The 12,063-nt window shown below is 40.8% G+C and overlaps 1 protein-coding gene across 1 annotated transcript in view; it reads left to right on the top strand.

Annotated features, from left to right (window-relative positions):
* COL24A1 (collagen type XXIV alpha 1 chain) overlaps positions 1–12,063 on the top strand; it is a 163,094-nt gene that overhangs the window by 32,264 nt on the left and 118,767 nt on the right. The window contains exons 6-9 of the mRNA XM_081193937.1: positions 3,682–3,735; positions 4,564–4,617; positions 8,837–8,881; positions 11,122–11,175. Coding sequence (XP_081050063.1) covers positions 3,682–3,735; positions 4,564–4,617; positions 8,837–8,881; positions 11,122–11,175 — 207 coding nt within the window. The remainder of the gene's footprint in view (positions 1–3,681; positions 3,736–4,563; positions 4,618–8,836; positions 8,882–11,121; positions 11,176–12,063) is intronic.

The raw sequence follows: 12,063 nt of genomic DNA, 5'->3' as shown, positions 1-12,063 counted from the left end.
CAGCCACTCTGGGCGGCTCCCAATCAAGTGTTAAAAACAATACAGCGTTAAATATTAAAAACTTCCCTGAACAAGTGCAAGACTGAGCGCAAACAGACAGTACTGTAGAATTCAAAAAAATGCCCAAAGAATTAAATATTGATATGGATTTTGCTCCTTTAAGTCATCATTAATTTTTGTAAGAGAGAACCGTTTCAGATGGAAAACGTCACCAAACTGCGTCAAAGGTTCAGTGGTGGTTAAACTGGAAAGACAGTGTTAAGCTTTGATAGATTAAGGCCTAGTAAGCGACTCCGAACTCAAACCAGAGGAGCGCAAGCTATGTAAATAGTTTTGGACAGATTTGTGCCGTTGTGGAATGCCTTCAGCTCATATTTAGTTATAACAGTTTGATAGATACGTTGGAGGGGGGTGGGGTGGGGGGAGACGCAGCCCCAACCATGATTTGTTTTAGTGTGATTCCTCATGGCAGGAATCTGACCTGTAGTGACAGGTGTTAAAAATTGCCCCGGGCCAAGAAAATATATCAAATAAGGCTCTCACAGTTTGACATTGTAAAACAAAGTAGCCCATGATTGTTGGGGCGCCCTCTTATTAGCATCTGGTGTTTTAAGAGCAGGTAAGTGGAATATGCAAAGTTCACTAGTTCTATCTGTGTGGGGTTTACGGTGAGTTAAAATATAGACAGACCAATCGGAAGCCGTTACGAGCTGCTTGTTGGACATATTCTATGACGTTCTTCTTCAGTGACCAGGTCGCTCATATTTTGAGGTGAAATGTTGGCTTCACCAAAACCAGTGTTTCTAACATTACTGGTTCTAACATTACCGGGTGTTTGTTTGTTTTTTTGTACTTAATTAGTTCAGAAAGCAAGAATTGCTTTGTACTTGCTCCATGGGTTTTTTTGTCTTTTGTAATCCCAATTCCTGCTGAATTCTTAGTCGAAGAGTAGTTATTTATTAATCAGCCACACATCAATTATTTAATATATCAATATTCAGTGGCTATATATTTTATATGCATGGCAAATCTTTCGATAAGGGTCAGTATACAAATCTAATAAATAAATAATGGCAAAATAGCAGCTGGGTGGTAGATTACATGGATGATACATTAGCAAAGTATTGGAAGAAGAACCTACATACTGGGCCTTTCTGCACTTACCAATAATAAAAATTATAATAATTTATAATGGTATAGTTGCTGGTTGTTGATTTTGGGGAGTTTATTGGCATGGTGCCACACAACATCATCATCATTCAGCTTCTATTAATGTGCTAAAAAAACCCAACCACCCCTGTTTTTTCTTCTACTGCAAAAAACCCAACATTTGTGAAAGCTCAATATTTTCATTTAATTTGTACAAGCATCGCCCCCCCCCCCTGTGTGAAGGCTATGAGAGGTGATAGCTATTGTTTTAGAGACATCTGTTTAATGCCACTTCCCTTTGACTGGAGCAAGTTGTCAGTTTGCAAGCTATTTAGTTCAGAGAAGAGATACAGCAAATCGTGAATGGAGTTCAGAGACTAGCTGTTGCTCAGGCAGACACACATAGTTCCTCTCATCTGAACAAACCATTCTAGGGCAAACTAAATGTACAAAGAGCCAAGTTCCACTACCTTCCATTTCATTGCTGTCCCCTGTTTATTGACAGCTGACTGAGGTTAAAACTTTCAGGGGTTACTTAGGTCATTTGCTATCATGCATGTAAGATTATGGTGCATTGTATAGTTTTATTTTTGGTCTTATTTCTGGTCTGTTGCCTAAAATAAATAAACTGGTTAATGTGAGGTTGAAACCTGGATGTTGGCACTTTGCCTGCTGCAGGAGGGAGCAGGAAGCAAGTTGTGATGTTCCTTCTCATCCTTTACTGTTTTTTTGATTGACATTATTACTATATCCTTCAGGGGTTTTTGTTCCTCTTTAGTACTGACAAAATCCATCAACTGCCTTTTTTCAGGATTTGGACGTACACAAAACGGAACATGTCATGGCATATATATATTATTAGAATGCAAAACAAAGCAACATATACTCCTCCTTCTATGACCCAAACCCAGGAAATAACAGAAGAGGAAAAAGGGAAGAATGGTGATTGAGTTAGTGAATGAGAGAAGGAATTGGGGAAAAAACCACCAGAGACATCCAGAATAGGCAGTGCTTTTTTGTGACAGTAGTCACTGTCAGCACCTCTAGTTTGGTCGCCCCATGGCAGCCATTTTGGGCTGGCACCCACAGCAGTTTTATCAATATATGAGTAGTGGCATCTTTTTTTAAAAAAAAATCCCCGATGAGAATTAGAATTTGGACCAAACACCATTGAATGTAGTGCAGGCATTGTGCCTGTTGTTTATGAGATGTTGCTTCTGCCTGGCAACTGGTGACTGTATCACCAAAACTCACATTGAGGAAGTTGTAGCTCCATGGAAAGCTAGTGTTGCCTCAGTGCCAGTTGCTGCTCAAATTACTACTAAGAATTTGTAGGTCTCGACATACTGATTCAGGGTGCCGAACACTTTTTAATCACCCCTGTTCTTCCAATTGTAATAATATGTAGAGACTTAATGGTGTAGTCTTATTCAGATTTACTTATTGTGTTCAATGGAGCCTACTTCCTTGCAACTGTGTTTGGGATTGCAGCCACAGAACCATTTTGCATGTTCATTTACCATGTTGCCTATTCAACAACTATGACGAAATGTGTGTTTCAGATAATTTCTGGTACTATATTGGTTAAGTTTAAACTAGTTTGCAGAGGCCAGAAATATATACTGTATTTTCCGCTCTATAAGACGCACCAGACCAAAAGACGCACCTAGTTTTTGGAGGAGGAAAACAAGAAAAAAAATATTCTGAATCTCAGAAGCCAGAACAGCAAGAGGGATCACTGCGCAGCAAAAGCAGCGATCCCTCTTGCTGTTCTGGCTTCTGGGATAGCTGCGCAGCCTGCATTTGCTCCATAAGACGCACACACATTTCCCCTTACTTTTTAGGAGGGAAAAAGTGAGTCTTATATAGCAAAAAATACGGTACTTTGCTGCATTCTTGTAGATGTGAAACCCAAGTCATCCATTTAAAAAAAAACTCCAGAGGTTCTGACATGGTAAATGCAGGTGTAAAACCATTGATGTATGGCATTAATTTTGGGACACAATGGCCTACTTTATTAGTTGATTTCCATTATACCATTTCTTTAAAAAAAATATCGTAATTTTATTAATCTAGATTTTCAAGGTATCTTACAAAAGAGAACATGAAACAAATATAAAACAGATCAAAAACATCAGAAACAAAAACAATTATTGTAGCAACAGTAAACATACAAAAAAAGTAGATATAAATTCAGTTAAAATCCTGGGCACGTTTTAGACATTATACCACGTTGAAGCAAATTATCTGTATCTCCTAAGTAATGATAGCAATCATATGTTGTTGTTGTTGTGGTGGTGGTGGTGTAGTGGTTAAGAGCGGTAGTCTCGTAATCTGGGGAACCGGGTTCGCGTCTCCGCTCCTCCACATGCAGCTGCTGGGTGACCTTGGGTTAGTCACACTTCTCTGAAGTCTCTCAGCCCCACTCACCTCACAGAGTGTTTGTTGTGGGGGAGGAAGGGAAAGGAGAATGTTAGCCGCTTTGAGACTCCTTAAAGGTTTTTAACTCTTTATTTAATTTCTCAACCACAGGGTCCCAAAGGTGATCCAGGATTCTCCCCAGGACAAGCAAAACGTGGGGAAAAGGTAACTAGTTTAATTTTTTGAGAGCCATCTCCACAAACGTTTGAAATCTTGCCGATATTCTTGTACTCATGACATAAAATTTAAGTCTCTCCTGAATGTTTTCAGTAATAAACTACAGGTAGCTTGTTTATACTGGGGGATTTGCAGATTGGAGGAAAACATTTATATTTTATTGTTAGATACAAATCAGAACTAGTGCCAAAGTCAGAGTTGTGTTAAAGCAGACATCAAAAGCAAGTGTGGAAATACCCTTTCTTGCCTTGAAGCTCCATCTGAATCTGTATCTGGAAAACCTAATAACCCTAGCTACATTGTTCAGAAAATGGTGCTAGATCAACACAAATCTCGTTTCAATATGTTCAACGGTGCTTGTGTAAATCAGAGTTCTGGGGAAATAAGGTGGGATGGTGGTCAACCTAGCTAAGTCATAGAATGCTCCAGGTTCAATTGGTAGTCTCTTGCTTGAAAAAGTATCCAGGTAGCAATAGAAAATAATTTTTCCTCACTGGGAATGCCAAAGATTGAACCCTGAACCTTCTGCATGCAAGGCATGTACTGTGCCATGGAGATATGGCTCCTGTATTGTCTTTTGGAGATATTGCTGATGATTTACTCCGGTTCTGTGCATTCTGAATGGTGTTGTGTGGGTTTGCTTGTGTTGAACAGGCTGGGGAGGTGGGAGACTCCTGTGGTGACTCATTGGCTCTATCTTTAGGGAGGGGAACATAGTGGCCTTTATCATGTCTTCCAGCCTTAGACATGCTATGATTTCATCCCTCCCCAATATTGTGACAGGTTACAATAATTGTTTGAATTCTGAAATTACAGGGCGATACAGGACTAATAGGCTTGCCAGGCCTTGTAGGCATCAAAGGTGAAAAGGTAAGGTGTTTTGTTATGATTATTATTATTAACTTTCAGTGCTGTTACTGGAAGTCTACAAACAGAATGCTGGAGGCTTATGTACACACAGAGTTTCAGTGTGTGGAAGGGTTTCCTTACAGACTGGTGCAAAGCTGCCCATGAATAAGATTGCTAGTGAGCAAACAGAGCTTTGGATCAGAGCTCTAGTTACAGGTAGGTCTGCCATAGTTGAAACAAAATTTAAAAATTCCTTCCAGTAGCACCTTAGAGACCAGCTAAGTTTGTTATTGATGTGTATCTGAAGAAGTGTGCATGCACACGAAAGCTCATACCAATAACTAACTTAGTTGGTCTCTAAGGTGCTACTGGAAGGAATTTTAAAATTTTGGATCAGAGCGTAATTGTTCGGTGACGATTGTGGCTCTCAAGTGTTGATCAAGATCTTTTTCCAGAAGCCTTTTAAAAAATAATTTGCCACAAAACCCAATCTACAGAAATGTCAGTTTTTTGAATGCGCCAACTTTGGAAAACATGAGATTGTGGGAATTCAACAGGTGGAATTTTGTTCTAATATTTGATTTTGCGGGGATGTAATGTCCCTTCTGTGACTGATTGCCATGGGATCCTCAAGCTTGTTCTGTTTTAGTTTTTGTCACAGAGGTTAGGTAAATGAACGCTTATGGAAGTCAGTTTCTCCACTGTACGCGGCAGCAAACAAGAAATGGAATTGCAGTTGTTTTAATGTCTCGGCACTGAAATTTAGTTCTATAGTCATTCACTTCGTGCCACAGTTGACATGCTTTCTAGGCTGGCAGTGTAGAGATCTTTGCCACATCTGTGTGCTAATTTAGCAAATGATATCCATTAACCTTGCTATGAGGAGCTGCTAGTAAAAAGTGAAGCATTTTGAACTGAACAAAACTACAGTTCTGTCCTTTCCCATTTCCTCTACCATCTGAGTAGAAAATAGCAGGGCTGCCTGTAGATTTACTGGAAGTACGTGCTGCAGTGGTCCTTTAAAAGTTCCAATGTAAGTTATGTTCTAAAACCACAGGGGTGATGCATGTTTATCCATCGAAATAGCTTTCATACATCACAAGAACCAAAATCTTTTAAATGTGCTTTTATTCACTTTACCATAGAGTTTGAGCAGTAATTTCTGTAGTAAAATTCTTTCATGGTGCCTTGGCTACTGTAGAAAAAAAATTATGAAGTTCAAATATGAGGGGTGATGGGAAGATGAGGAAAAAGTTATTGGCTAAACCAAGCATGTCCAAAATCCGTTTATTTATTGGTGTCAAATCCTAAAAAAGCTCAACAACTTTGGTCGGCCCTCACACATGTTCACTTCGGGCCCTTTTTGAAAAAAGTTTGGGCACCCCTGGGCTAAACAATAATAACGTGTCGAACAAGGAAATATGTTCTTATTGTTAGGCTTAATGAATCCAATTAAAACATGTTGTTGACCATGCTTTTGTCTCAAGATCTGTTAGTCTGCTTTTTATTTTGAGACATAATTTCAAAACTTCCTCACTTCTAAAAACGACGCATGTAGATTATCCCAAAATGGTGTGCGCTCTTTAAGTGATCTTAAAGAGAAATTGTATATCATCTCTGCCAGATTGAGGTACAGACTGCAATAGTCACAAATGTGATTTTATGTGAACACTTCTCTATAGTGTCGTCCTATCCTTCAGTCAGTTTCAGAACCTAAAAATGTACTCCACATGGACAGATTTTTTTCCTCCAAAATCCTAACATGCCCATTTCTAGATGCAAATGGAAAATGTGGATGAGCTGTTGATGACATGTTGATGAAATGTATATACATAAATAGCGTTCATTTTCCATTCAGAGTAATGCAAGAAAATGCACACAGACAAAAGTATCCTTCAATGCTTCTTTATATTGTTTAAGCCAATACATCTGGTCTATATTTTGGCAAAAACCGACCTACTTTTTCATGATTACAGCTGCAGTAAACTGTGAAATTAATTAAGCATGTTGCAATTAGTTTGTTTTAAAGGTTGCAGACATAATGCAAATTGATATGATCATATTTGTCAGCACGTGCTCCTTTCTTTGCTGACCAAAATAGTTCTCTTAAAGAACCTAAAGTAAATTTAAAATCTGCCTCCTCAAAGCAGCTTTCCCTTGCCTCTCCAAAAGCTAGCCGTGAGAGTCATAGAGGAGACGTTCCCAGAGAGGAATTCAATGCTGCGTTAAGGGCTGCAGCTGAAGTTCTACAGTATATGTGGAAGGCATGCATTTGGGGTTCTTTGGATGTAATTTGGGTGCACTTTTCCTCATGCTGGATGTGAAGTCTGGACTCTATAGACAAAGTTGGGCTGGTTTGACTGTAAAAAGCATCTGAATCAATTTTTTGGAAGCAGCAATTCAAACGTACAGCTCCTCACTGTTGCTTCTAGAATCTATTCCAGACACAGAACAAATATAATATGCTTAATTAAGCAGAACTGTAAGCAAGAGATGAGTTAGCAACTTGAAATATTACAAGACGGAAGCTTAATGTGCAATTGTTACATGGTGGGGGAAATGTTCAATTTGTACATTATCTTGTAAGTAAAACGTTTTAATGTAATTTAGATTTTTTTTTTTTACATAAAATAATCATGAAATAGAAATAAAATGTTCACGGTCAGTTGTATGCATAGAGTTGTTTCGTTATGTGTGTCTTTTTAAAGTTCAGAAAATTATGGCCCAGATTATCTAGTTTCAGGGTCACTTCTGTGCCTGAATAGAATAGAAAAGTTCAGCGGATGTGCAAAATATACCTCATTTTATGTAATCCGCTTTGCAGTTCACACTTATTTGCATGTCCTTGGGGGGACTCCAATGAGAAGGAGCTGAAACCTAGCCCACTCCCTTTTTTTTTTAACCTATTGCGCTAAAAAAGAAACTAGCCTTTTTTATAGTGTGGCTGGCTTCATGTGTCCTCACTTCATGTGTGTGTGTAAGGACTGGTTGTTAGTACCTGGAATCCTTGGGTGTCTGTCAAGGTACCAGTACCCTGGCAGGTCCCACGCCTGATGCCTGCCATGGGCCCCTTGCTACATTTTTTCAAGGAGCACTGGGCAGCTGCCATTTTGATTTTCCACAGTGTCTCCCAATGTAGCATGTAGCTCCAGGGCATCATGATACATGAAAGTGGCCCAGCCCCAGCGAGATGGTGCTGTTTCTGCTGCCTACCAGTGCTGCCAGGTATGCTTGCTAGGGTCACCAGTAGAGGGGAGAGGGGTACATCCAACAGCCATTTTGCCCACCATCCCAAAGCTACCCGTGTGTGTGCGTGCACATGTGTGCGCGCATAACACAAGGTAATTTTTCTACCCATGGTTTGAAAGGTGCTTACAAACGGAATGCCAAGGATTTTGTGCTTTTTTGGGTACAACTGCCGCAACATACCTTGGGCTCTTTTGTATGGAAGAAGAGGGAAATTGGTGAGATGAGCAGGTGGACCCTACAATGGAATTAATTCCTCGCCTCTTATAAGACTAGAAATAGCAAAGTATTGATCAGAGTGTAATTTTGGTTTTTTTGGTGATCATAAACTTTCTCAACTCGCATTATTTTCCCAAAGCCAGACAGTAAAATTTACAGGTTTAGTTCACTTTCTTAAACAGCAGTAATTCTCTATAATGCAGTTTAGGACAATGCTATTTAAGTAGTGAGACAACAGCTTGCTTAAGCTGGCTTGTTGAATATTCCAAATTTATCGGAATATTGATGTTTTCTTTTATGTGTGTAAAATTATCTTAATTAATCTTTTTTCCAAATAGCTTCTTGGAGCTGTCTGTGAAAAACTTCTTTATAGCTACCTCACAGTATTACTCAGAGTGTTGCGAAAAGGATTTGGAATGGGGGGAAACTGCCTGGACCGGATCCAGCATTCAGTAATTACAAGCATATTGCTCCTGGAGGTCTTTTTCATCTACGTGTTACTTAATGCAAACCTCTGCTTGATTTCAGGTTGGCATATCAAGAAGTTGATAAAGAGTATGGAGATACAAGTGTCTCCCCATTTCTCACCAGTAGACTTGTCTTTTCAGACGCCAGCTGTTAAAACTAAGCTATATTGATATCAGATGAAAATAGGCTTGGCAAAATTTTCTTTGCTTATGGGTGCGGAGGAGAGGGGGAAGCAAAGTGCCGATACCTGATGTGTTTGTATGATCATTTCAGCATTCATTGAAACATTTATCTTTCATACCTGTAGGGTCCCATGGGGTATCCAGGACCACCGGGGCCACGTGGGGAGCAAGTAAGTAGTCCACTCACAATCTGATGCATCTCTTATAATGCATCTCTCATTTAATAAGCAATTTGTGCCAGAGTTTGGGAAAGTGAGGCTGATACCATAGGCAATTTTTGGAGGAACCAAAGTTCAGTGGTAGAGCATCCTTTGCATGAGTAAGGGACTAGTTTCAATCTCTGGCAATGCCAGCTAGAAGGATTTCAGAAAAACGGGACTGGGGAAGATTCTGGCTTCTGAGCACCACTGCTGGTCACAGTAGATAATTTTGAGCTAGTTGGACCAACCTTCAGATACTTCAGAGACATTTTAGGAATACATGATGTATCACAGTGGTGGCCAAACTTGGCCCTCCAGCTCTTTTTGGACTACAACTCCCATCATCCCTAGCTAACAGGACCAGTGGTCAGGGATGATGGGAACTGTAGTCCCAAAACAGCTGGAGGGCCAAGTTTGGCCACCATTGATGTAGCAGATGATGTATTGTTGGGTGGTAACTGGAATACCATGAAATGCCACTCAATGTGAAAGGCTGTACCGGTGAAGAGTAAGGCCTTACTTGGATTGGAGACAGGGATTAGTTATGGTGTTGTTTATTTGTTGCTGTTTTGTCCTCAATTGGGGGGTGGGGAACATTTTTTTTGGCCGTCAGGCCAAAAAGGACAGTTGGGCAGGGCTGCCCACCTGTCACATATCTGATGTGACTGGGTGCTTTGAAATCCCAAATTTGGGATGTGCACTCAGTCCATCAGTTTTGGTCTCTGCTGCCCATCAGATGGTTTCCCTAGCCACTGCTCCATTGGGAGCACACTTTAAGCCTCCCAAGTTTGCCTTGTCAGACATGCCTCTTCCTGTGCCAGATCTGATGTCATGTACGATGGCAAATGTGGTTAGTTGGGGAAAAGCCACCTGGTGGGCCAAATTTGCCTGTGGACCAGAGATTAATTAGCCCTGCCCTGGATGGAGGTGGCGAATGAGCTGGTTGTAAATTATGCTTAATTCTGCCAGGGTGGGCTATTATTATTATTATTTGTAGACCAGACATTCTTTTTACAACAAATGGTTGCCTGAGAATCAGCTGTGTTATCCGTATGAGAATAAGGTTCATATGTGGAAAATTGGTAAGGATGTATCTGGGAGACGTCACTGTGTGTGAAACAGGTGAGATCACCTGCAACTATTACATATTACCTAGGTTCCCTTTGCAGTGCTAGAATGGATGCAGGGAGCATCTATCTAGCAGGCAGCTTCTATCCCCTGTTAGTCAAGTTAGAATATTTTCCTGTCTTTAAGCATTTTATAATCTTCTGAAACAGCATTTTCATCAGCAGCAGACAGTGTGATGTGGCTGCATCACTCACATGATCTCTGTTCAGCTGAGTCACTGCAGTATAGCAGGACAGAGGAAAGGGCCTCAGCAAAGTCAGCAAACTATTATGGTGTAATCGCTGTGTCTCTCCCGCTCTTGGTCCCAGGATGCTGCAGTGACTCACCTGGATGCAGGCCAGGTGAATGGTGCGGCGAAGCCATGTTGCCCCCCCCCCGGCCGATTTTCATTTATTCCAAATTTACATAATCTGCACCCTGTGTATTTTAGAATGATTTGAAAAAATGCAGACTGTGAACTGTGACGGGCGGTGGTGGTACTTTTGCCAGAATTTATTGCAGGTTCATTTCCCTACTTCCCTGACATCCTTGTCCGCTTAGCTGCTCCCATGCAGAAATCTTCTCAGATCACCTCAAATCCTACCACCTAGTGGGGTTTTGAGCCGCAAAACAGCCATTTAACTTGGCTTCTGCTGTTGCACCGGGGTACCTGACAGCAGACAGCGTTGAGTAAATACTTATGTAGATATTGAAAACCTTCTCACATGGTTCCCCCCACCCCATGTAAATAGCAATCGTGTGACCAAGCTCAGGCTCAAGTTTCTGTAATCTGCATTATAAATCACTGTCCCTCGAGGGAATCTTCCATGTTTCACTTTTTCCGAAAAGTGGTCTACCAGTTTCCCTCATGAATCAGCCTGTGTTTCTCGCATTTCACCACTGAATGTCACGGCCCTCCTCTTCCGCCCACTAACTGGTGAGATACATGTTCCATTGCTTGGTTGAGTTATCATGCTGATGCACAGGATTGACATTTTCTGTAAGTTACGTGAAAGGCAGTCTTGAATTGAACGTTTAGGCCTTACCTACAAGTGAGAAAATGCATTAATTCTTCTTTCCCCCACCCCTTTTCTTCAATTCAGGGAATTCTAGGAATGGCTGGCAACCCTGGGGCTCCAGGTTACCCTGGCAGGCAGGTGCAGTAACTATACTTCAAACCTAAACTATCACATTATTTTTTTACTACATACCCAAATAATCAGATTTTCTTCTTTTTTAAAAATAAAATAAAAATACAGTCACGATTACAATCCCACAATAATTTGTCTATTGCTCTATTCTGTTTAAGTTTGTTGGTTTCTTTGCACGGTTTGTTCACAGCAGTTATAAAAGAATGACCGCTCACCTGGTCCTGGGGTGGACAGTGGTTGTGGCCCATCACCCCCTAGCTCCCTGGGGTGAAACGCTCCCAACATGGCTGCCAGCTGTTGGGGAATTTTCCTGGCTGTCTGCAAGGCATGGTGGGAAATCCTGCCCCTCTCAAATTTAAGCTGCCCAATTATGGGCAGTTGTGTGTGGAGTCTGAGCAGAGACTCGACTGGAGAAGTATTTGTTCCGGTTTGCCACCTGGGGATATAAGCCATCTGCACCTGAGTATTGTCTAAGTTTGTTCCATAAGTGGAGATTAAAGGCAACATGCAATATAGGAATTAAGACCTCACCAAAGTATGACTGGTGTGTCATTTGTTCACTATGGCGGCAGGGACACATCATGGTAAAATCACAGTTAATGGTTTAATCATGCACAAGGTGATTGCACTCACTTTCAGTTAGTCCAGCTTGCCCCTGGTAGAAACAAACCATGATCCCAGGATTAGCAATATGCCCAAACCAGGGATCACAAGACACAGTCAATTAACCAATAACAAATCTTGGCATATCACCATGTTTTGTAAGGAGCAAAACAAACTATGATTCTGACTTTGGTGTATTGCAAAGATATTTGAAAGAGATGTTACACTAGGTAAAGTGCATATTGAAGAGATGTGGAATTTTGTGTCAGGATATAGTGTGTGCATTTGTCC

Source organism: Podarcis bocagei (genome assembly GCF_964188305.1).
Source record: "Podarcis bocagei genome assembly, chromosome: 5".
Classification (NCBI taxonomy): domain Eukaryota; kingdom Metazoa; phylum Chordata; class Lepidosauria; order Squamata; family Lacertidae; genus Podarcis; species Podarcis bocagei.
Note: the sequence above shows the minus strand (reverse complement) of the source record. Positions and strands in the feature narration are given on the sequence as shown.